The sequence below is a fragment of the Solea solea genome, chromosome 9 (genome assembly GCF_958295425.1).
Source record: "Solea solea chromosome 9, fSolSol10.1, whole genome shotgun sequence".
Lineage (NCBI taxonomy): Eukaryota > Metazoa > Chordata > Actinopteri > Pleuronectiformes > Soleidae > Solea > Solea solea.
Genome location: NC_081142.1, coordinates 5888110 through 5914247, shown reverse-complemented (window position 1 = coordinate 5914247; position 26138 = coordinate 5888110). Strand labels below are relative to the sequence as shown.

Below are 26138 nucleotides of genomic sequence, written 5' to 3'. Positions count from 1 at the left end.
CAAATCTTTAAAATGTAGTCAATAGAATTAAATATTTTATCTTATCTTTCATTTAATTGTTTAATAAAGAATCAACAATTTAAAACAGCACCAGTATGCGTTAGTGCATCATATGCAACTGTAGTTAATATGAATGTTAATACATTAATGGTCATATTAGTCTGCAGGTTTTGATTTTAACAGTTCATTTAATAGTTAATTTAGAAAAAAAGTGTTATATTGTTATATATATATATATATACATACATACATACATAATTTCAAGAGCTTAATGAAAACATTTTACTAAAGGCTAGAAAACCCGTCGAAATAACCATCTTTGTATTAATGGCTTAAGTCATTTCTATTAAGTAATTGTAGAAAATAGTTTTTATTAATGTCATTATTCAAAGGCATTTAAGGCCCAATAAACCCTTTGCACTCGTGCTTATTTGAAGTGGATGTAGTGACACCTAGTGAGCAAATGTGATGTTGATGAACTCAAACAGAACCAAAAAGATTTCAAAAACCAAACGATTACTGAAAAACATCAACAGTATATTATTTTTTATTAGTTTCTGTAACCAAACCAAGAGAATGTAAATAAGACCGTACATCTTTTAATACAGCGATGAAACCCCTGTACAAGTACAACAAAAAAAATAAAACAAAACAAAAATAATCATTCCCCACCCTCCCTCATTCATTCATTCCCCACTGCAATGACTTTTCTCAGCTAGGGTAGGAGGAGGAGGAGGAGGAGGACACCCTCCCCAGCTCAGGAAGCATACTGCTGTACGATTCTGAAGGACCCTCGTCACCACAACCTCGACATGAGAACACTGTGGGTGGGACAGCCAGCAGAGGGGGGGCAGAGACAGAAAACAGCGCTGATTGCTCTCATCAGTATAGACTACAAAACAATAAGTGTCCTTCTGACCATCTTTTTCTTCGTTCTGATCGTGTTCCCCCTTGTTTTGGGGGTTGACATACGCTGAAAAGTTTTCTACCGTTTAAAAACAATCAACTCTTCAACGTTTCTATTCCTCTAAATTGCCCTATCCTGCCATTTTCTAGCTAAGGGCACTGAAATCAGTCATTAGCAGCAAGTCTGGGTGCCTTACAGTGAAGTGTGTGTGTGTGTGACAGCAAGGATGGGTGTGAAAGCAGTGACAAGGTGTGTGACAGTAGCCCCTAAATTGGAACAGCTGTTAAGAAGTCATCATACGTTTTCAATGAAATCCTGCAAGTCCATTCAAATCTGCTGCCACAGCAAAAGCAATCCAAAAGGCTGTGATGTCTCTTTGCTGCTTTAACCTTTGGCTAAATATACAGGAGATCCTGTTTATACTACACACTCAACACATCAGTTATTCTCAGGCAAGGAGATGAGAGCACAAGGCAGGAGCAAAGGCCCACAGTCAGACAATCAATAAATCAACCATTTAAATCAAATGTTGCAATTTCCATTCTGATAAAACAAAACAACAAAATCTGTGATTCATGTCTCTGTGCAATAACTGTAGATGAAACCGTTGAGGGAGTGTGTGCACAAGCACGCATCTCTGGATTAGTTATGATCGGACATTGGGCAACAAAAACAAGTGTGCTTCACTACGTACACTTAAGATTGTTTCGACTACAAAAACAAATCTGATTTAGTCTTCCATTAACAAAATGGGTCTCTCCCATAATATGCATGATCCTATTTTAAAGGGAACAAATAAAATAAAATTAAAAAAGGAACAGAAATCAAGAGCTATAAAAGTGGCAAACTCAGCAGCAAATTATTTCAATTTTCTCTCTCCAACTCGTGTCTTGTCTACCGTCGTAGATCTCCATGGAACAACTTGTGCAGCCATTTCATTGGCATCCAAATATGATAGAAAAATCCAACTCAAATGCCCTCCACCTACAGTGGTACAAGACAGGGGAAGAAAGGAAGAGGATTATATTGATACATGTAGGCACCTGTTCTCAGTAACCACAACCATTTGGATCTCTACCAAACTCATCCTCCCCCCCCTACACTGTCCACTGGGGCTGATATGAGGTGGGGCCTTCGTAAATGGGACTAGATTCTCACTCTTACATCCATTTATATTGTCATCTGAAGAGGGGCTACAGTTCTTTATTTGCCCTCTTCTGGTTTGATGGCCTGTGGTTTTATGGGGCCAGTCCGTATGGGCTTAGCTGCGGAGATGGGGGGTTTGTCAGAATCGATGCGCTCTCCTCCTGCCTGGTGGTTTGGGGCCACAGTGTCGAGAGAGGGTTTTCCTCCCTGATCAAGCCGGGGAGCTTTGCTGACTTGTGGGGCCTTGAGCTGGAGCTGGAGCTGCTGCTGCTGCTGCTGCTGCTGCTGCTCAAAGAACTTATGAGTAGACTGGAGCACCTCCGCTCGCTGCTTTGCCTGCAGAGAAAGAGAGAGGTGAAATTGAAAATCAGCAAATCACTTAAAAAAACAAAAATAAGAATTATTGTCTTAATCCCACTAAAACTCGCAAACAGACTTCTAGAATACAAGATAGTCTGTCTGGAATTGTACTAAAATCAAATTTCTCAAAGTCAATCAAGATTATGACTGGGAATCTAATTACTACAGCAAGTATATATTCAGCTGTACTCAAGCTGGCCTGGGTGCTGTGTGTATGCCCCTCAGTTCCCACCCAAGGTTGTGACACAGAAATAAGACTATCAAAGTCTCTCTACCTAGCATAGTGGAGGTGGACACACATCCTTTAAAAAAAAAAAAAATTGTTAACCCACAAGTAACTATACTGAGACAGAAGTTCAATGAAATGGCATTGTCGGGCTACACATTAACTGTGCATGGAAACATACCGACTGAAATCTCATGACCAGAAAGGCCAAATTAACAAGTCAGACACAGACTCAGACTCTAAGAACATGGTAAAAACCTTTAGGTCCTGTTCAGCCTTTAGAGCCGCCTGCGTGCCTCTGAGTACAATAGAGGGACCGGGGGGTCCTCGAGGAGGGTGCTGGCTGTGTTGAGGATGCTGGGGTCGGGGATGAGGCATTAAACCACCACCCACATTAGGCGCCATTGGAGGACCCATGGGAGAACGCTGGACACCTCCAGCAAACGAGTTAGCATGAGGAGGTCGCACCAGAGGAGAAACTATGTTGGGCTGAGAGAGGAGCTGAAAGGAAATGGAAACACAAAAAATGAATGTCGCAGCTGCAATTTGTGATCATAACCAGGGTATTATATACATTTGAATGCTCATTATGTGAATTATATTATACCTGTGGATTGAATTGACCAGGGAAGTGCTGCGTCATCCTCATCCCAGAGCTGGGCTGAAACTGCTTCTGGTACAGCATGCTGTTAATCTTACTTGACTGGCTACTGGGAGAGGTGGAGCTGGCCCTGCAGGGAGGAGAAGGAAAACCTTAAAACTAAAGTACAATATTAAGTTGAAGAAGACACAATGTTAACCAATGTTGATTTGATCTGAGCAACAATGTGTCATCCAGGGGCACACTAAAGGATGCATGTGTAGTATGTGGGTACTGCGTCGTTGATCTGCTGAGTCTCATGCACTTCGGTTGCTCACACAGGCAGAGTGTGTGCTGGGGAGCTGCTACTATGTTTTTACAAAGGATTGGCCTTTTAATATGACCATAAAATATACATTCAAATAATACTCTTAACTAAATGCCAGGACTCTCTCATGACATCGTGCATCCTTTCAAGCATACAAAAATGTCATAACAAAAGCATTGTTGGTTAAAAAACATGAATGGATTCAGGGTGCTTTTATTTTGAAATTGTAACTACCCTGTTAACCTGCCAGTGTGGCCATGGTCAAATGAAAAGGTGATTTGCAAATATCAAGTATTAAATGCCATTGCCACCTGAAGCTGCCATATTAATTGTGCATATATTTTACTTTCTTTTTTTTTCTTTCCAAAGTGTACATCTACAGTATAAGAGTCTGTCCGTCAGTGTGAGCCAGTGACACTGAGCTGATTTAATTTTAGGTTGTACCTGTATGGACCGGAAGTAGGTGTAGTGCTCCTGGCATTGACAGGAGGGGTTCCAGGCTTCACATCCATCGCACTGCCAAAGAGTTTGAGATCCATGTCCATCTGCAACATGACAAAAAAAGAAATCTATCTATATACACATATCTTTTCATAAAATATGACTCCTAAAATCCAAACCTAGTCCATTTGCTCACAATGCCATACAGGCAAACACTACAGTACCTTGCTAGTTGGTGGCTGCATCATGTTGTGGTTGGGGCCCATCATGCCTCGATACTGTTGGGAGACTGAGGGCTGTCGGTTGATGTTGGGCTGCGCCTGAGGAGTGGGGGGTAGTGCTAGGAGGGGCTGTCCTCCACCTGAACCAAAGTTTGGCAAGGACAATTGGGAACCAGGTAGGGGGACTGTCACCTGGAAGGAGAAATAAGTCAGTTGATTTGCAAATTCATAAAACAGCAGTTTTGTAACACTGGAAAATTGGCAGACGCGTTTGCTTGATCACAGGTTAAACATAACCATCTATGATGGTTAATATCAAATACTGAATAGATTATATTTAGTATGTAGTTGTTACCTGTTGCATTGCTGAACTGGGGGACTGAGTGTTGCTGTAGTAGCTGCTCTGGCCATGCTGTTGCACCTGCCCCGAATACATATTTGAATGTTGATTCATCCCCTGTCGAGCCTTAACCAAAAACAGAAATGGCAGATGGAATATGTACAGTGTCAGAAAAGTCTCAGACAGCTCAGAAAATGGCAGTCAATATGAGGTAGGGTACAAGTGATAAGTGAAATGCTTTCTGTGAGTTAGTTACCTGCAGCATGTGTGTGTCCATAAGCTGGGAGCCTCCCATCCCAGAGGGCTGGTTGAGCTGTGGCTCAAACAGAATGGGAATGTGCTGGGTGGATGACGGCTGCTGATAGGCTAGGTTGGACTGAGGCTTGCCCAGCTCAGGTGCTTGCACCCCAGGGTAGCTGTGCAGGGACGGCCCTGACAGCATCATGGAGGCTTGTGACATGCTGTTCTGCATGAACGCCTGCTGAGACCTAAGGGAAGACAGTAAATTAAAATGGTGATACCCACCCTCCTGTATTTGTCTGGTGTGTTCTGTGAATGGGAACTCAGTGCTTGTGGTGTTGTGGTATGTTACCTGTAAGGCTGAAGGGAAGAGCTGAACAGATCTTGTGGCTGGGAGACTGGAGGTCCTGCGCCAAGTCCTAGCTGGGGCTGGTGTGCGTGTTGGTGTTGGTGTTGATGTTGATGTTGGTGTTGGTGTTGATGTTGATGTTGGTGTTGATGTTGATGTTGATGCTGACCTTGCAGTGGAGCGTAGATTGGGATGGGAATTGGTTGCACTGCTGTTGGCTACATGGTGGGCAATCAGATTAGTTTTTAATCTATTAAATGTAAAACATGTTTGCAATGTTTAAGGAGAACGCAGTAAATTATACCTGTGAGAGTCCAGGCTGGAAGCCTTGCTGCTGTGCTAGGGAGGGAGGAGCCAAGCGAGGGTGGGGGGAACTGAAGAGGTGGCTAGTGTCCATGTAGAATGCTGGAATCTGAGCTGCAGAACCTGCAGAACATAAAAATGTTAGTGATTAATGTGTGACATGCAGTACTTTAAATACAGAACTATTAAAGAAACAGAAAATATACATTTTATTGTAATAAAGAAACGTCTGAAATGTGTTACAAATTTGACAATAAAAATTGATTAATAAGGTTTATGAACACGATTGAATTCAGGCAACCTGTAGAAAAAAGACAAATCAAAAGGTCAGAGCATTAGTTTATCCCTCTCACCTGCTGCAGATTGGGAGACGTACACCTGTGGGGTCTGCTGTTGCTGAGTCAGGAGGGGAGGCACGCAGCCCAGCTGAGAGAAGCTGCTGCTACTACTGCTACTGCTGGAGGAGGACAGACTTCCACCTTGCAGTTGCTGGGGTTTCACCTTACAGATGTTTGGAGGATCAGAGGCTGTGGTGGTCTTAGTGCTGAGGGATGAAGTTGTATAAGTCGCAGAACCTGCAGGATGGAGATAAACATATGGTGCAGACAAGGAAATTATCATAGGGTGCCTGGATACTACCAATGCACAGGAAATGTCAAAAAGTCAGTTATTTATGCATAGCGTTACAGCAGCTCTGAATGACGGAAATTACATATTACCAGACAGAGAGGTGCTGGGAGTAACAGAAGCCACAGGGATCTGTGGCATGGAGGCTGAAGAGAAAGAGTAAGAGGATGCACAGGAGGTGATGGGGGAAGAAGACGTCGTCACTGGAGAATTCTTCTCCAGACTGGGGGAGTTCTCCCAAGCTTTACGAGCAGATTCCATCTGCATAGGACAGAGAAATAAACCATAGATCAGGTTATGTTTTCGCTAAAATGTTGGAGAGCAGTCTATTAGAAATGAAATGATCTGTACTTTTCTATGTACCTTTAGTGTTAGGTCAACAGTAGCAGGGGAGACGGTGCTGAGGCTGGAGCTCTGCTGCAGGGTTTCTCGTCGAGGAAGGGGCAATGAATGGGGAAGTGCCACCTGGGAGAGTAAAAGAGAAACAACAACGTTATTAATAATAATAATAATAATAATAATAATAATAATAATAATAATAATGACTGATCTCTTTAAATAAAAAAGGCTACATAAGGTTTCTCCAAAAGTGTAAGGATGTGTACTCACATTTGCCACTAAGCTTTCCTCCAATTTGTTCCCTCCAGTTGGAACACTGTCAGCCAGTGAGGAGGAGGGAGTGGTATAGTCAGTGACCGATTCCTGAGATGGAAATACACGCACAAACATGTAGTATCTGTGATGAGTTTTGATTATATACACTTTGATAAAAACTTTACAGCTGTCACGTCACAGTATTCATCTTGCCAAAAAAATTGTCAAGATATTGTCAACTACCATGCAGTTAATTTAAGCTGCATTGAGTTTCCCTACATTGCTGTTGCATGCTTTCTGGTCATTTCCCCTAATTACAGGCATATGAAGTGTAAATTACAACACAAAATAAAAAGCCCTGCAAACATGACAGAACCAGACCCAACTCTAGTAATATAACAAATTAAGCTACATTCTGATCAGCTGTTTTGGCTGTACACAAGAGCTGCAGTGCAGAGGGAGATTAAAAAAGGTCGGAATGCATAATGTTCCTTACAACACTTTTAGTGTGCAAACATCCACAAAACAGTCCAAGCTGAAAAAAAGAAATCAAGAGCATGATGCAGTATACAAAACCCTATGACCTATGCAGATTTAGAAGCTGATATGAGGAATGCACTTCCAGTTTTGTCAAAAAAATAAACAAACTGTTGACTAAGCCACTGTTATGGCTAACTAGACCAGTAAAAATACAGTTGAACAAAAATATCCTGGGTCTGGGGTAGTGTAAATGTGAGCATGACATACCTTTGAGATACTGTTATACTCTGCTGAGGGGACCGTAATCATGCCCTCGATGTCTCCACCCAGCTCAGGTACTGTGGTGTCACTGGTGGGAGGACTGGAGTCTGTGGCTCTGCTCACACCTCCTACAGGTACTGCTCCCTCCATGCCCTCGCCTTCTCCACCACGTGCATCTTTGGCCTTGCGGTTCTTTAAAGAACGCTCTTTACCAATAGGACCTGGTTTGTATTCTTTTGTTTCCAATAATTCCATTTCAGGAAGCTGGTAAGGAGAAGAGATTGAACATTAGAACACAGAACTAATATTAATCAAAATTGAGTGTTCAGCAGCAGGAGAGGGAGCATCCGTTACCTTCTGTGTTTTGATTGGGCCAGCTCGAGGTTGTTTCTGACGCTGTTCTTTGGGAGCAGGAAGTTTGTTTTCAGAGCTTTTTTCAATTAATGCTGGAACCCCATCACTGTCTGTGCTGCCGGCAGATGATGGTGCACCAAACTGAATACTGTCTATTGTCAATTCTACATTGCCCTCTGCTCCAGACTTCACACCCTTAAAAGGAGAAGGATAAAACATTTTTCATGGATTGTTACACACAAATTGTTCATACAGTCACGTAAAGCAAGGGTACATTTACTGTACCTCCAAAGAGACTGTGCCAGTAAAGGAGGTAAGAGGTTTGTTCCACGCACTCACAGAAGGGGGTTGAGGTGGGCTGATTGGACCAACTGAAATACAGATAACATTTTTAGAAAGCAGCTCATAATTTAAAGGGGACATATTATGCAAAATCAACTTTTTAATAATTGTAATACTTATATTTGGGACTCTGGAGGCCCTACCAGTCGGCAAAGTGTGGAAAAAGAATACTCAGTCCCTTTTTCGTGGTCCCCCTTAGTGTAAGTATAGGCTATAAAACACGCGATGTTGAATTCCCTGTGCATTATGACGGCAGCATGCGCATTTCACCGCGAATGTTGCCACCCCACCAGTAAGTTTACTTCGAGAGCTCCACCATGTCCCTATAAAATGCGAGAGTGCAGGCGAGGGAGGAAGAGCGGTATTATGTCAACGCGGAAGGACAAGTGTGCTGTTCGTGGCTGCACAGTGGAGCACAGTGTTTTACACAAACTTCCAGCCTCAGAGGATTTTATATATGAAGCTAATGTGCCGGATATAGTCAGCAAACGTGTGTTTGTGTGTTCGCACCACTTTGCATCAGACTGCGGCCAGCGGTCGCCGTATTTAGTCAGCGACCGTATTTCACTGACGTACAAAAACACACATTTTTAAGAAAAGGTCAAACAGAGCTTATAACTGACCATTCTGACATGTCCTAATTAAAAATATTTGTTCAGTACGTCCTCCATGACCGGAGCACAGACTCAGTCTGATACAGTCACATACAGCGGCAGTTTATGCAGCTCGCCGCTGGCAATCAGCGGTGCTGTCCCTAAGTCTTTTTAACTGATTTACAGTTCGGCACTGTTCAGCTTGATCCTTGTGTCGGACGTCTCTTCCTGTGACGCCACTCTCGCTGTTTTCCACGCATGCTGCCATGTTGATATTGTCAGAGAACTAGTGGGGGGAGAGGAATGTAGTGGAGGGAACAGGAGCTGAGTGAGCGCAGTAAAAAGGACAAATCAGAAACCCCTGGAAGAAGTGGGTGTGTATTTGCCTGTGTCTCATTTGCATGTAAAGGGACCAGGCACAAAACCGAGCGTTCTGAAAGGGGCGGTTTTGGCTGGGTAATTGAACTGCTATGGTGCTTCATCCTTATGGTATTTTGACCAAAGCATGTCACAGACATGTTCATTAGGACACCAAGGAACTATTTTAACTTGGAGAAATAAAGTATAATATGTCCCCTTTAACTCAAGAGTAGTCCCACATATCATTTTGCTGAATACCTTTGAAGTCATGTGTAAAAACAATCAACATATACAATATCTACTCACGCTTCTTCACATCAGGAAGGACAGTGGAGGCTGCCACCTTATTCTCCCACAGTTCTGTGCCGAGAGCACTGTGTGTCTGGGTAGGTGCAGGAAGAAGACTCTTTGAGGTGAAGTCCACAGTAGCAGGGGGAATGGAGGGCAGAGGAGCCACTGTTCCCTCCAGAGTTTGAGGGGATGCAGCAGGCTGAGAGGGGGGTACGTGAGGATGTTGGGAGGAAGAGATGGTGGGCTGCTGTTGGACTTGGGGAATAGGAGCTACAGCAGATTGAGGCTGTGAGACTTGCTGTTGCTGCTGTTGTTGTTGTAGTTGTTGCTGCTGCTGCTGCTGCTGCTGTGATGACTGCTTTTTAGCAAATCTAGGTGGCAGCTTTCCTCCTCCCCCTCTGCTCTTCTCACCAGAACCTTTTTTACCCCAATTCTGTTGAAGTGGTATAAATATAATTTCTTTACCAACAACATAGATCTCTCCAATTAAAGCAATGCATCATACGATTCCCCCTCTTCCTACCTGAGTAGTTTGCTCTTCCTTTTTACGTTTCTCTTCATCTTGCAGGCGTTTTTGTTGCTTGCGCGAGACCACCTCTGTGAAGCCATCATCATTAGTGCTCGACTGTGGGTCCTCTGTGGTGGTGACCTCTGGGTGATCATCAATGATCACAACACCTAGAGCAATGGGACAAGATGGGATCCAGTTTTTTACCTTCAATTTTCATTCAACAAGCAATTCAAGGCCAGTGTAGGTTCCTGTCTTTGTAAGAAAATATATTTATTGACTTACTTGCATAATTGTTAAGATCAAACTGAGAAAGAGCATTCTCCTTAGGTTTCTTAGCAGCCTGTTTGTCATCTTTACGACGGACAGCCTGCTCTTTTGTAGGTCTTTGGGCTGCTCCTCCAGATGTTGGTGCTGTTGCCTCTGCGTTTTGATGGGCTAGAGGGCTGTTTCAGTGAAATGTTGGACAGCAAGATAAATAATTTAGACCATGACACAGCAACTATGTAACTAACCTTTATGAGAGTTTGAAAAACAGTGCATATGTTCAAGAATATTAAAAAAAACGACTGTATTAGTAGATAAAAGACAATACAGCAAGTGATGGCCTCGTTAAAACTGTTTTCACTTTAAGAACACAGTCTAATAACCCATCCATTTGACACCTGTCATGTTATTTTGGTGCACACCATTCATTGAGTCAACTTCATTGTGAAAGTGCTAATGTAAGCAGTGAAAAGCGAAAAACAGATTATTTCATACACACCCTTTGCGGCCTGGTTTGGCTCCTCCTCTTCTCTCCCCCTTGCCCCCTGTGTAACTCCGGCCTGGTTTGGCTCCACTGTTGCCTCTACGGTTTGGTCTCTCCGTCGGCCTCTGGCTTGAGAAACTCCTCTTGGCCCCAGGAGCTCCATCACGTTTTGGTGTCACACCTCCATCAGGAGGGGTTTTATTGGGGGTCAAGGAGGCCTGAGGGGGCACAGGTGCTACAGCAGAGGCAGCGGCTGCTTCACGAGTGGCCTCCACTGCTCCTTTCCTCTCTTCTCGTTCTCTCCTTTCATTGAAGTCACTGCTCTCCGAAGCAGTCTCCCATTCTTCATTGGCTTGATCTGAAGAGTTCTGGTTGGACAGGTCAGGGGATTTAGTACCCACTGCTGTGATAGTGGGGCTGCTTGTCTCAGGCAAAGGTGTTTCTGTAGAAGACGGCAGGTCGGGTACAGGCATAGTTGCTCCCACTTCCACAGGCACAGTCACAGGGGTTCCTGGGGCTCTAGACAGAGTTGGGGAGAGGGAAATTGGGGCAGAACTGGGTGCAGTAGCAGGCACTGGGGGTAAAGGGACAGGATGACCTGGGACTGTTTCTCCAGTACCTAAGACTGCAGCCTCCCGCTCCTTCAAGCGCCTAAACCTGGGAGGTTTATCTTGCCTGGGGGGCCGTGCTGGTCGGGACCGGCGAGGCCTTTCTCTGCTACTCTGAGGCCCATCCACAAATTTCTTGCCATCGGACTTAGGTGCCCGTCGGTCAGAGGGGGGATTGTCATATCTTGATGTAGACTCGGTTTCCTCTGGTCTGAATGTCTCCATGGGTTTGGAGGGCCACTGATTGGACTCTTTTGTCACTGGTCGTCTAAGAGGAGTTGAGCGAGGGCCACCACGTTCCCTTGCTACACCTCTTCTACTGTATAATCCACCTCTTCCTCGCCGAGAAGGCTCTCCTTTAGGAAGGAATCCTGGCTTTGGCCTAGCTTCATCATCCCCTCTAGATCCAACCTTTTCCCCCATGTGAGGTGGTCCAAAGCCTGGCTTGTGGGGTCCAGGCCTGACCTCCCCAGGCAGTTCTCGTCGCAATGGATGGCTAGGTTTGGTACTAGGTTCACGGTCAGAGGGACCAGTGTCACTGGCAGACTCCCGCCCACCTTCACTTTCAGAATCTGTATCTGAACCTCGTCGTCGCCTGCGTTTTGGTATAACTTCAAAGTCTGAGCTTTCACTGCGCGTTTCGCTTTCTTCCCTGTTGCGAAAAGCAGCAGCACCCCCAGCAGAAGGTAAATCAGAGCGTGATCGAGGCTCTCTGTAAGGGTACTCTGCTCGACTTCTGCCACGGCTCCCCCTGCCTCGGCCACCGTAAGTACCTCTGTAGCTACGACCTCTAGAGTAATACTCCCCTCGACCACGTCCTTTGAAACTAGAATCAGCAGGCCATTCTCTTTCTCTGTCCTTGTCCATCTCCCTATCTCGTTCCCTTTCTCTTTCCCTTTCCCTTTCCTCCCGTCGGTAGGAACGTGGAAGTAGATTAGACTCTTTCCTGGAGGGAAGTTTGGGTTCAGGATGTTTGTCATTGCTGGGTGGTTTGTCTACCTTTTCCTCTTGAGAGGATGACGTGGGAGCCCCAGATGAAGGCTGAGAGTCTCTCACTCTCTGATGTCCTGTCAGTATTTCCTCAAGTTCTGTAGTCTCTCTCTTTCCTTCACTCTGAGGCCTGGGGCCCTCAGGCAAAGAAGCAACTGCGGGAGGAGCTTTAGATGACTGCTCCTTTTTGGACTTGTCTCCCCGCTCTGGTCTCTCGTGTCGCTTCTCTCTCTCCTCCCTTTGCTCCCTCTCTTCTTTCATGTCCCTCAGGACAGGTTTCTTAATTGGCCCAGACCTGCGGAGTGGTCTCTCCCCTCCTGGTCCTTCTCTGCGTCCAGCCCCTGATCTACCACCCCAACGAAGGTCAGCCTTCTGCTTGCTAGGAACTGGCAAAGGCAGCTTCTCTTGTTTGTGTAAACCATCAGCAGGAGGAGTAGCCCTATTGTTTGTCACTGCAGTCTGGGAGTAGAGCTCATTTTGGAGCTTATCTTCAGTTCTCTCTCCCGTTTCTTGTAACTCCAGTGATTTTGTTCCCAGGGGAAGCCCATCAAACCTGGGCTCATCAAGCTTGAGTGAATGGCTTGAGCCCTGGGAAACACTTCGTTGGAGCATGGCTTGACCAAGAGCCTCCACCTCTTCCCCACTCGGGAGGCCTGGTTCCTCTGGATCAAAGACTGTACCTACAGGGACCCTGTCTAGAGACCCAGAGGTGTCCTCTGGACCCTGGGTAAATGTTGAGAGAGGCTCTATAGGATCCCGAAAGAAGTTTGTCTTACGCGAGTCCAATGCACTTTGGTCCTGGGGATACATAGCTGGCAGACCCCTATCCAAATCCAGACCAGAGTCCATCCTGCAAAAAAAAGTAAATGCGTCAGATGCAGAAAATATTGCATATGCTCATCTTTCCTTTAATGCATTTAGTTTTTTTTCACCTCAACTCCTTGTTATCATTACGTCCTTTTGGAGGTGTTACAGAAGGCAGAGGCTCCGATTGCGGGTATGGGTCAGATCCCCATACCATACGCGAATCTGTGGGCAGACCATGATCACGAATTGGTCGAGTCAAGTGGTCAAAGGAGTCAGAGCTGGAGCTTGAGTTGTCTCCAGGCTCTCTGCGCACAATCTGCTTAGGAGGCATTCTCCCTGATAAGCACAAAAGAAAGACAATTTGAACAGGAATGTATTAGCTCTCAGTACTCTTACCATAAATCATTATACGCATATCGTCCATTTCTAGTCAGATCTCCCTACCAGGATGAATATTAGTTGGCATGTCCAAAGGAGGACGTCCGGACATCATGCGAGGGTCCATGTATGACTGCATCATTAGCCAGCGGGGGTCAAACCCCATGGAGGCCAGGTGCTGGTGGTGGGGGCCCATAGGTTGATATATGGAGCGGTGTTGCTGCTGCTGCTGTTGTTGCTGCTGCTGTTGCTGTTGCTGTTGTTGTTGTTGCTGCTGCTGCTGCTGTTGCTGTTGTTGCTGAGTAGCTGGAACATTGCCAGCACCCGATGGGGACACAGAGCCACCACTCTGCTGCTGCTGTTGTTGCCACTGTTGCTGTTTCATCTGCTCCTGCAAGACCAAAGAGGGATGGAAAAAAAAAATGTTGAGCTCAATACAATTCCCTTATTTTTTTTTTTTTTTTTTAAATTGTGCACACAAATTACAAAGGTCATCAGTAATTTGGAGTGATGTTGAGTATACATTTCTTATCTTTGATAATTTAATATGACATTGCAAGTTTTTTTCTTCTAAACACCATGCACAAAAAATGGACACATAGGAAGAAAATTTTCCAAACCCAAGCTTACACATGTGACAGCACCTGTGACGAAGTGTCTGTAGAACTGCAGAGTGATGAAAATAGTGCTCTCAGTACACCAATGCTATTAGACTTTAAAAGTAAACTGAACATAAAAAGTAATATTCTTAACTCCTTTAAGTACAAAATTAAAGAATTGGCAAACCCTTCACCACAACGACAAGATTTTAAGCACCCCAACACTTAAGAACCTTTAAGTGGACACCCTTACCTGCTGCCTGAGGAAACGAGGTGGTAAAGATTTTTGAAACTGTTTAGAATAGCCTGAGGTTAGAGAAGGACGCATGGCAGCAGCTGCTTCTCCTTCCAGCTGTGGGGGTGCCACAGGGACTTCCTCTCCACTTGGTGTGTCCATGTGAGGAAGAGACAGGTGGGGCTCATCCACTGCAGGGGAAAAAAGACCAACAGCATAAGCACCTTTGAATGAAACATTCATATACTAGCAACTATGAGAGAAAGCTGAGGTGGCTCACCTCTGTTGTCCTCTATATTGAAATAGTCTTGGTTAGGCACTGTTATCCTTTCAGTCTGGTTCTCCTCCAATAAAGGGCCTACCTCAGCCAAAGAGGTCTCTTCCTCGCTTAGAATTTCAGGTACTAAAGCCACGGGTCTCTGGATAGGGGGGCTGGGCCGACGAGCCAAGGGCTCCTCCACCTCTGCACTTGGTTCAACTCTCTCCTGTTCTTGCTCCATACTCTCCATGTCTCGATCCACCCTTTCAGGTAGAGGATCTTGTATGATTGGTGCCTGCAATTCTAAAACTGAGCCAGAAGGTACAGGACTGGGCACAGGAGTAGGAACAGGAATGGATTCAGACGTTATCTCATTGGCAACTCCTGCTTCATCAGTGATGGACTGTAAAGGGGAGGATATGCCCTCAGTTGCCTGTCGATGTTTTTCATTGAGACGTTTAAGTTTTTCAGCACAAGCTGCAAGCCTCTGTTCTTCCATCCGCCGTTCCTCCTCCTCTCTTCTCCGCCTCGCTCTTTCTACAGCTTCAGAAACTTCTGAAGGCTTCTTGCGCTTCTGTCTCCAGGCGTCAGAGTCCTCATCAGGTGCTGATGTAGCCTGCGGCTTGCTCCCACGTGCTGCTGCACCACTAACCGTACGACTACCTCCCTATAAAACAAAGAAATTAGCACAGACTTGACAACTTATAAAAATAACCAGTGTGCACATGATAGGATGCTTGTATAATGCATAATCATGTTTACCTGGTAGTCCTGTGGAGCAGCTGATTTACTGAACTGCGCCATACTGCCAGGTGATGGAGCTCTAGGATCTACACTCTCTGACCACGACGTCTTATTTCCTCCACGGTCCTCAGATCCCTCCTGAATATCTGTTGGCCGAGGTCTTATACGTTCCACTTTGCCCATCCACTCCCTAAAAATGTTGATGGTAAAATAAATTCATATATTCCTAGCAATCACCTCAATTAGGTTGCAGGTCTAGGCTATTCAGCTTTATCTTAGTTTGTAAATTAGACCTAGTTAATAATGCCTGCTCCCCACTGGGCCCACACCAGATGGCTTTGGAGTTATTTTTGGGGCTGAAAGTGTGAGCCCTGCCCAGTTCAGAAAATGTATAATTTCTAAATAATTTTAACAACTTCACCATTTTCACACTCAACAGTAAAGCAAGTGTGGCTAACGTTGCTATGAATTTAATTGCATTTTGTTAAATCATGCTCCTGTGGTACAGAAAACTATGATGATGTTAATTTCAAAATACTCACCAGTTTTCTCCCTTCTCTTTAGCAGCTTGGTTCTCCTCATCATCACTGAAGTTTAGTTTCTCAGTGTAGTCCACCTCCATCTGAGCTCCTGGATTGCAAGAGGGACAGTCTTGAGCTACTACAACCAATTGATTCTTAAGACTGAATTTCACAGATAGATACAGTACAGAGACTGACCTGCCCAGCCTTCATCAGTATCAGTGTCCAGGTTGTCCAACTCCTTCAGTTCTGATGCACTGATGATAGAGGGCCTATCTGGGTCCAGGAGCCACGACTGAGGGGGAGCTTGCTGTGGTCGGGACGAACGAGGACCCCTGAGTCCACAAAACAAGAGAGAGGAACCTCAAGGTATGGTTCTTCCAAAACTGTATAACAGCTTGTGCAACTAAATTGCAAAATGAAATTAAGCTTCATTCAAGTATCTAGTGTTTAGCCATTACAATGTGAACTCACTTTGATCCATCTTGTGGTACAGGGTATCTGATGTTTCCTTGCCCAGTGGCAAAAGACATTTGAGGATAGGCATGGAACATCTAAAGACAAAAACACATAAATTACACTAAAAAGATTATTCAGATTACTAGATATTGTTAGACAGAATACAGTGCAGAGCAAGTCTCAGGGTACCACCAGATTTTTTTTTTATGCCTGTCAAATTCTGTGATCATTGGCATTTAGATTGGAATAATGTGACTAAAGGTTGGTCTTAAATACTAGCAAGCACTGTCAATAGCCCCTTTTCCTCTAGCATGGCACACCTCACCGCGGCACGGTTACTTTGCATTTCCATTCGCGATAGTACCTGTTCTGGCCAGGTTCCAAGCGACCTGAGCCGATACTATGCATGACGGAGTCAGACTACCAGTCAGAGTGTTGAGCAATGAGCATGAAGATGTCTAACACAAGAATCAAAGCGAACAATGCAGAACTGTAGATCGGTTAAAAAGACTGGATACTAAAAATGTGTGTTAATCTCCAACAATGACCAACGAAATAATCTCTAATATCTCATCATTTAACAGCCTGTGCTCTGGTCGTGGAGGAAGTACTGAGCAAATCTTTTTATTCAACTGATTCAGAACACGGAAAACAACTGCTTTACAAGTCACTAGTTTGTGTGTCGCGTGCTATATTGTAATGGAACACCATACCAAACCACGTCGAGGTGAGGTGAGCCGAGGCAAGCAGGGACCATGTAGTGGAGACATGGAAAAATGGGTTTAACTCATAAAACCTGTGTATGTAATGCTAAAGGATGATTGAATAAACCTGGCATCACAGACCTTTTTCACAGCAGATATTTGTAAACATGAATTAGGACAAATACAGGTTTTTACCACTAACATTACTACAGGATACCTCTAGAGGGCACACCAGTGAGCTCAACCCATACTGAGTGGAACTGCATGACGTAAAAACACAAATTATTCTATTATAATGACAACCTAACTGTGTATTCTAATGTGGTCTGTCCAGAATATCAAACTGTGACTTACATAGGGTGGCATCATGCTCTTGAAAGCAGGGTCAAAGTGAGTTGGCACCCCAGCAGGAGGCTGCTGCCCCCCATTAAGTTTAGGTTGAGGAGGGCCAGAGGGGGGCAGCCTCTCCCTGCCATCTTTCTTCTCCCTCTGACCATCTGTCGTTATGGTCCGGCCAGGTTCATCAGCTTCCACAGGTGGTGTGGAGGTACCAAGGCCCGTACTACCCTCCTCTGCAGCCCTATTGTCCATTTCAGACGGGCTGGGTGCAGTGTTCAAATTCCTGCCTCCACCCTCACGCCAACTGCCAACATCTAAAAGAACAGAACAGGGACGAGATTTGTCAATTGACTGACTCACTGACTTCAGTAAGGGGAGCTAATTGTTGCTGAAGAACAGACACAGGGAAATTAATAACAGAATGTGTGAATGTAAATAAGTGTCTGTACTTTGAGGTCTGAGGCTGGGACCCGGTCCATACGGCTCCTCCTCTTGACTGTGGCCCTTCTCTGCCTCACCAGCCGCTTGCAAGCTGGGAAACTCATGGTGAAAATGGCTGCTCACACGAGGAGCTCCTGTACAATAAAGCGTGTGATTAGGAGTGCAAATAAATCACATGATTAATAATACAGTGACCAAGAGAGCAGCATTGAAAGGTTTCATCCACAGTCAGTGTGAAGCAACACATCCACACTGCACCAATATGTTGTAAAGATCAAATGTTAAGCCTTTCATGAGGTTTTTAAACCAGTTGATGGTTTTACATTTGTGCTCAAAACATAAATGTCTAGTGGGATCATAGCACCAAAACATAGGTGATCAGCATTTAAGAAATAAGTCTAATTTTGGGATAAAATTACGGGGATATTCACCATCTAGCTGTGTTTGCTTGCTGTTAGCCCAAGAGCGACTGCCCCCAGTAGAAAGCTCCTGTGGCTGGGGCACTGGTGGTTTTACTGGGGGTGGGGGCGTTTCCTGTTGTCTGTGGCACACAAAAGCAAGAAGAATTGGGAAAAACACTTAATGTGTAGATGATATATGCCTCTTCAACTCACTTAAACACTTCCTATCATTCTATTGTGCTTAACATACACATTCAGTTGAAAACAACCTACCTCTCCTCCCCTGCCTCATTTCGGGATGCCCAGCCACTACCATCTTTAGGGACAATATTGACGTTGGGGTCATTTCCCTTGTTCTCTGCCTTCAGGCTGGGCAGGTTAGCTGGAGGGGGCATGCGCCGACTGACAGCAACTTTGCCCAAACTCTGGAGCCCATGTCTGGCAGCCACTTGGATGAAGAAAGATGAAGATTTAAGATAAAGACAGTTAAGTCATTAGCAATTGTCTTAAAGTATGCAAGATTGTAAGGGAAATGCTTACCTGCAGTTTTCTGGGTTTCCAGAGATTTGCCCTTGTAGGTATTGAAGAGGCTAAGGGTTGCATACTTTGTTTTACCATCCTTTGCCTTGGTGCTCTGCCCTGACTTCTCTGACATTTCGCTGGAAACTCATTGAGTCTCGTCCTCTGGCCTCGCCCCCAGAACCAGCCTCCTACAGAGAGAGAAAAAGATGATTTAGTTTATTGTGGCAATGTAAATAAAATGAAAAATACTCGCTGGACACCTTAATCACTAAAAACTTTCCAAAATGAGAACTGCAACGAAATTAATTTATGTTTTCTCAAAGGCTAAAAGATTTTTTAAACTGTTCTCATTTTATTTTTTTTAGACTATGGACTATTTAAAGACCAAAATATTTCTGACCATTTGATTGCTTTTGGGAAGAGTGTTGCCACCAGTAATTTCAATTAAACAAGTGCAATTTTAATAAGGATCATATATGCAGGTAACCTACAGTATGTCATATTGAGCAGAGAATATTACAAGTTGTAGCACAGCTTCCTATCTAGACACCCAAACACTTAAGTTTTGTATTAAATGAGGTGGCATGTTTGAGCTGCAGCGTCTTTCTTAAGTCACACAAAGGTAATTTACTATTAATGTAGTATTCGAACAGTGTCTGCATGTGTGTGCGTGCGTGCATGTTCTGTGTGTTGTCTGCTCTTTGTATTGGTAGCCAGAAAAGCATGCAAGCAAGACTCTCCCAGTACAGCCCAGGACACATCCCAAATGTCAGGCAACCAACAGCAACACTGCCTCAGATTGACATGTGTCAGAGGGGACTTGCAGTTGCAAACACAACATCAACTGCAGCTTTCGAGCTTCAGTCCCAAATAGGGCTGAACAATTAATCTAAAAATGTTATCTAAATCGCAATACAGTTTACTGCAATTTTCAAATTGCAGGAGACACAATATTTGTTCAAGCCAAAATGTGTCAAAATATCATTTTAGATGAATTATTACACATCTTATTCTGCAGACTGAAAAAATCTGTTTCTCACAGAGCTGCACAAATATTACACATAAATCCTTTTAAATGTTTATTGAATGAAAATAATGATGAAATTACCATTCCCCCGATATCTTGAATCATATTGCAATCGTATTTCCTGTCAAAATTATCGCAATTAGATATTTATTCAAAATCGTTCAGCCCTAGTCCCGAACCTGCATGAGATGGAAAGTAGTCTGACGGTAGTCTGTATTCATCAATGAAAATGTGGTGGCACATGCAAACTTTGTTTAGTCACTCAGTCATTACAGAGACAGATGGCCTTAGGATGGCACAGTGACTTTCGTTTGATGAGGTCTGGAAAAGTGGATCCAGCACTATCGTCATCCACAGGTGCTTTGCTTGAAGATGAAGACAGTAGTCAGATGTTTTCTTGCATTGGCTTCTCATTTTCTGATTGGCTGGGGCAGAAAACCAATCACAATGATCTTTCTCATCAAAAGGATGGCGACTCAGATTCAGCATGCTGCATCAGCCATAAAGCTGTCGAGAGGGCTCTTGTTGATGCCGACAAGCACCAGTGGTGCTATACAATGCCCCAATGACGACTATGGATGATGAACTGTCAGGCCAGACCCCTAACAAGGCTGTTTTTGCCTCAAAAGGTGAGTGATAAACACAACACACTGGTGGATGACCGAATTATTCCCTTTCTGCACATTGTGATGCAATTACCAGCCAAGAACATTATAAATAATTGTCACCTACTCAACAAGTGCCATTAACACCAAAACTGCAGCTGATCTTTGTACAACCTGGGAAGTACACACAACACAACATGGCCATGCTTAAAAAGCAAATCATACCAACTTGCTGCTAGCCACCATGCATTTCTGTTGTGTGCTGACCCCGTCACAGGTCATTCAAGGTAAGCCCTGTCCTTACCATATCTCAAGGGTTTAGTGTAATGGATGTGTGTGCAGTTTTAAAATATACCTGAATTCTCACAACCTTGGCAACTAATGAAATTAAAATGGCTGTCAAAATTCTCCATTTGAAAATGTTGTACAATTACTTTCCTTCCATTGTGACCAACAGCATGGCCATGCTAACAAAGCAAACCATACCAGCTTGCTGCTAGCTACAATGCATCACCGTTAAGTGTGCTGCATTTATTATTCAGAGAGTGAAATTCATAAAATAAACACTTCACTGACTGAAGCATATCACATAGAGCACTGTCAGATGCACAACCCACAATTCCCTATAACTTTCCAGAAACTCTCCATGGGATTGGGAACTTTGGAAATATTTCAAATAGGAAACTTGTCATGGAAATTGGAATATTTGCAACCCTAGATACTATATTCAGTTGTGCATCTTGTTGTATTCAGTAGGTGTTTTCACAGAGCTTCGTGACAGGTAGACTGTATCAGTAACATCTTGCTGGAGCACAAAGTGAAGAGGGAAGTGTGGCAGACAAAACATTGGTTTTGTCTGGTGCTAATTGGACATCTAGTGGCATAAAATATTGTATATATAACATCTAAGAAGATGAAGTTTAAGTGGCAAAGTTGTGTGCATAAATGCTGACACACGGATACGGGATGGATGAGGATGCTTGTGAAAAAAGGAACAAACAGGAAGAGGAACACTGATAACAGACCAAGCAGCCCAGATGGCAACAGACCCATTTCCTTTCTGGCAAAAATAATTCAACCTGTTCAGCGACAACCAGTGAACCGAGTTGATCGAAGTCAACTGGGGTAAAAATCCTCGACACTGAATGAGTTAAATCAGCATACAACACCAGTTAACTTCCAGCTCCATCTTTAAAACTTTTAACCGAAGGAATGTTCAAACCAGGTATTACAATTCATCTGAGCTGATCCAATCACAGGCAGAGAGCTCCAAGTACGGCTGTGAGTGCACTCACACTGAAGTATTTAAGATCCGATCTTTCAGACCACATTCAGAGATGATCTGTGATGGATGTGGCCAAATCTCAACTCAATTTATGCATATTATGCACAAACATTATGAAATTCTTTTTTAGCCAATATCTTTTGACAATTACAAAATGAAACTACATTTGCTTTTTGCACTTCTGTGTTTTCAAAACACTTTGTGGCTGCTTTTTTTTTTCAAATAGTTAAAAACTAATATTGTAAAATTGCATGCAGAACATCTATTTTCTCAGCCACACTTGGACACATTTGTGTCATCACTGTGACTTAAAAATTCCATTTGCATACTTTTGTTTGCATTATCTGTGTGGCAATGAGAACTAATCACAAGTGGTTACTTGATACAGAGAATCATTTCTATATCAGGTGTTAATTGAAGAACTTCCTTGCCCACTTGTGATCACTTGACACAGATGACACCTGATCTGAACAGGGCCATGCAACCACTGAGACAAAAGAGGAGGGGCCTTGTAGTGTAAAGAAACTGAAGATACTGAGATCCAAGATTTTTTTCAATCAAGCACACAAACGCATCCCAGCTCAACCTTCTTCATAGCCAAAACTCCAGCATGACCCTTCACTCCTGCAACTACTTTCCCCATCACATGTCGGTCGAGGTAAGCACTTTCCTTACCGTTTCTCAATTCTTCAATGGTTTAATGTACTGGATGTGTGTGCAAGTATTAAAATATTGCTCAATCCTGAGTCATGATTTTTTAGTGTATGTCTACTTCACATTATGCAGGTTGTCTCTTTCATGTTCATTAATTACATTTCATGCTGAGACACAGAATAAGAAGTCATGTAGATGACCCAAAAGACTAATGTTGAATAAATTTAATTTAACATAATGCCAGCTTCAGTGAGGAGTCCTGGCCATATTCTCTACACCAACATGAACAATTGTACAACAATAATCTGCAAATTTTAGTTGCTTTCAACAGAGACTACATAACCTGGCCGGTAAAAAGAAACATGGTGTATCCGGCACAAGCACACACAACATAAATCTGCCAATCTTGACTTTGACCGGGGTCAATACAGGGGGATACTCCTCACATATGCTTACTAGTTTAATTTCAATGTTGTTCATTAGCATGCAAAGCACGCAAGAACCGTGGAGAAAAGACAAGAATTGTAGGCCACTTTAAATTATTGTGGTTCTCCAACCAGGCCATCAATACCACTGTGATGGTCTCCCTTGGGAGATGCAGATAATTCCACTGAGCACATGGGTAGCCCAGAGGTGACTATGTTTTTAATTAAACAAAAAAAGGGCAAACATTAACTTGCACATTCCTGTTGGAAATTAGCACATTAGCCACTTTAGACATTAAAGTACTGTATATTAAAAACAATCTAACTGATGCACATCCTATATTAAATCTATTTTATCTTAAAGAAACACAAAAATGTTTTATTTGTATTAATTACAGCCTAAAGCTTAGACTTCCAAAAGATACTCCATCTTAGCTATAGATCTGATATCGCCATATTGCTGGCTGGTCAATAAATCAATAAAATACTACTTCAGTCGATATATGTCTGAATGGCCTCGCTAACAAAAGCCAGATGTAACCTACTTGAACGCATATGTGAGAAGAATACTATGTTGCCTTTTGATAACCTTCTAGGTGGCTTTAACACGAGCAGACTGAGATTATGACACACTGGAGTCCCAACCCGACTGTGTTATAATACTGAGAACGGTCACACAATACAAATATGCAACTTTGAGGCCACATTTGTTAGATCTACAAGTCATGATGACAACTGTATGCTCAATCTATAAGACTCACCATTGAACATGTGGATATACTGAAAAACGAAACGATGACAGAACATCTTAGTCAATACAGGAGAAAACGAATACCATGTTTAATAGAAGAGAATTGTGTCTGTAAATTCACATGCTAATGATGAGACTGCAGGCCATCCATCTACTGGTGGGCTGGGTGGCTCATACCGGCCCTCTACGCCCGGAACTCAGCCACACCGGGGCTCATAACACGTTGGTTTTGATGCTATATAAACTCATAAGTTATTCATACAGCAAGTGACCACGGTTTCATCATAGTATTAGCAACGTGGTGGTGTTCGGGAGCAGGCCGCCTGCTTGCATCGTTTAGCATAGTTTCGTTTCTCAATGGTCGCCATCAAACCCACTTCCAGCTCGCCAGTGCCCAAAGCATGCTAACTAGCTAGCGTTTAGTGAACACCAACACATCGGCTACAGGTTTAAACTTCAAAACTTCAATGAGCATGACACAAAGACCCACCTTGCGCCGCCGGTGCCTTATTTGTCCTTTCGGTTTTGTTTGTATGGCCTCACTTGAAATTCGTGTTTCGGCCTGGTTTGTGGCGGACGAAAGTGTGTCTGGCCGGCGGATTACAAAAGCTGGCTAGCTCGCTAACGATGGTTAGCTACTTCGCTCGTTGGCAGCCAGCAAACTGCTCTCCACATGCACGGGTTTTGTATTCTTTCGTCTTCTGTGCGTTTCAAGCCGCCACTCTGTTCACGTCTATTTGGCCGTTACTGTGGGAAACCGGTGTGCGGTGGTCCCGTGGTTCTGTGTCTCTCTCCCAACCCGTTAACTCGTGTCGGACCGTTTTTCTGCTTGAGTGAGGCCCCGCTCGCGCCGCGGCCTGTCGCACAATCAAAGATGGCAGACTTAGTTGCCAGATGTATCCTCTTATATCCCCCTCTGACATCCTCTAACTCACTGTGCAGGTGAGAAGGCCCATTCATCCACCTTCAGTTTTCTGTAGTCTTATTTTATGTTGCCTTTTAATGGCTTAAAAAAAGTGCTGTAAAATAGTGTTATATCAACACATGTGTATCATGTAGATAGACATTCATTAGTGATAAAACAGTAACTTAAGTCATGATGACTTATATTGTATTAAGATATTTTGCTATACAGTGAGTGTTCACTTGTTGAAATCAAACACACATGCAACTATTTGTTGCTGTTCTTGTTGTGTTTAACATATTGAGAGTCAAGACACTTAGATGGTTATAACCGATGTGTTACCACAAAACAAATAGTTGATATAACAAAAATCTATTCTTACAGTCCAGATGTGTCAAACTGAAGTCATGCAGGACACATTCGGCCCACAATAAAATTATATCTGGCATGATAGGGTGTATCCTCGAATTGTGCTATTTACACAGCGTGTTATTTCAGCACAAAGTAAGTGAGGTGCAAAAGGGTTGTATTTAGTGTCTGAATTATTTGTAGGTGTGTAACATCAGTTAAACCAATCAGAGCTTGTTATCCCCTTCAAAAGCCGGGTGCACATGGCACATTTGAAGTTGAGAACAACCACCAGAAGTTGACATTGTTGTGAGAGGAGTGCACGGTCTCACAGGATTTATAACTGCGATACAAATACAGTTATGACAACTCATGAGGGGAGCACAGTCAATTCTTGCTATATGCGGACTATGCAAATGCTAAGGGCCTCCAAGCCACCAGGGGGCCCCAAAGCTGCATGCTCAGCCTCATCTGAGGATAATTGAAATTACCTGTTTTTATCTGTAGCTCATGTGTTTATTAAATCCCCTTATATGCTTAAAACATAACAGTAATAGCAGCAATGATAAGCTGTGGCTGGTGTTTTTGTGGCCTAATTAGGTCAAAATTGGTGGTCGAGTCCCACAGACAGGTATGACCGGAATGATTGACAGCTACCCATCATTCCCATTAGTGAGGATATTAATGGCAAACAGTGTTATGGCACCAAAAAGTAATTATCCAGCAAAAAAATGTAAGAAGAAGAATACGGAGGAAGAAAATGGTTGAAATAGTCTGTTTATCATGTGCAATAACCAAACAAACAGTAACAGATCCAAAATGGTCCTGAAGGGGTTGTGCTACAATATTAGTATTATTCTTACAAGTTTATTTGTTGTTATTTTTTGCACACTGATATGGATGCTGTAATAGCCTGGGCTTGGCCCACTTTATTTATTCATGTATGTATTTTATTGTTTAGGGTTGTGAGAATTTGTGAATTTGTGAACTTGAGTTGTGTTTTTGCTTTCAAAATCTAAAAAGTAAAGATTTTTTTAATACATTTGTCTGTTGTTTTTTTTTATTGATGTTTAAAGCCTGTTTTGCTTGTGAAGCATAATAGATTGTGGCATCTTCGTGGATCATCTAAAAGTTAACATGTGAATCTTTCCATCATAGTTTGGCAAACTAATGGCTCCTTAACAGCACAGCATCTCGCTTAGGGCCCCCACAAAGCTAGGAACTGCTCTGGAGGGGTGACAAAAATAGCTAAAGTAGCAGGATGCGCCCGTGTGTCTGCGCTTTTACGCTATGAAGGGTGCTGCATTTTTCTTTTATTATTTATAGTATTTGTTCTCGTCTGGCCTTTGACTTAAACAGTTTTAATTTCGGCCCCTTCTGTAAATGAGTTAGACAGCCCCGTTTTAATCACATTCACACCGTTAGCGTCCCAAAACCTGGCAACCCGAATGCTAACGAGTCACGCGTGGACGATTCCTTTTCCGGGGTGCATGGGTGATTCACGAGCCGCGGTTAGTTTGAAGATAGGCA

The 26138-nt window shown here is 43.4% G+C and overlaps 1 protein-coding gene across 1 annotated transcript; it reads right to left on the bottom strand.

Moving 5' to 3' along the window:
- Positions 1-531: 531 nt before the first annotated feature.
- prrc2c (proline-rich coiled-coil 2C) lies at positions 532-24224 on the bottom strand. Its single transcript, XM_058637648.1, has 34 exons — positions 23847-24224; positions 18628-18797; positions 18361-18535; positions 18118-18227; positions 17695-17820; positions 17261-17559; positions 16218-16297; positions 15942-16078; positions 15765-15852; positions 15241-15412; positions 14500-15145; positions 14238-14410; positions 13452-13776; positions 13133-13343; positions 10618-13050; positions 10137-10297; positions 9867-10021; positions 9359-9776; positions 8043-8128; positions 7758-7952; positions 7410-7667; positions 6678-6770; positions 6432-6533; positions 6161-6329; positions 5795-6016; positions 5443-5564; positions 5142-5356; positions 4806-5037; positions 4565-4675; positions 4213-4401; positions 3992-4092; positions 3247-3370; positions 2898-3140; positions 532-2389 (listed from the first exon to the last, which is right to left on the bottom strand). The coding sequence occupies exons 2-34, from the start codon at positions 18740-18742 to the stop codon at positions 2111-2113; spliced, it is 8565 nt and encodes a 2854-aa protein (XP_058493631.1). The 5' UTR covers positions 18743-18797; positions 23847-24224; the 3' UTR covers positions 532-2110.
- Positions 24225-26138: the final 1914 nt, after the last annotated feature.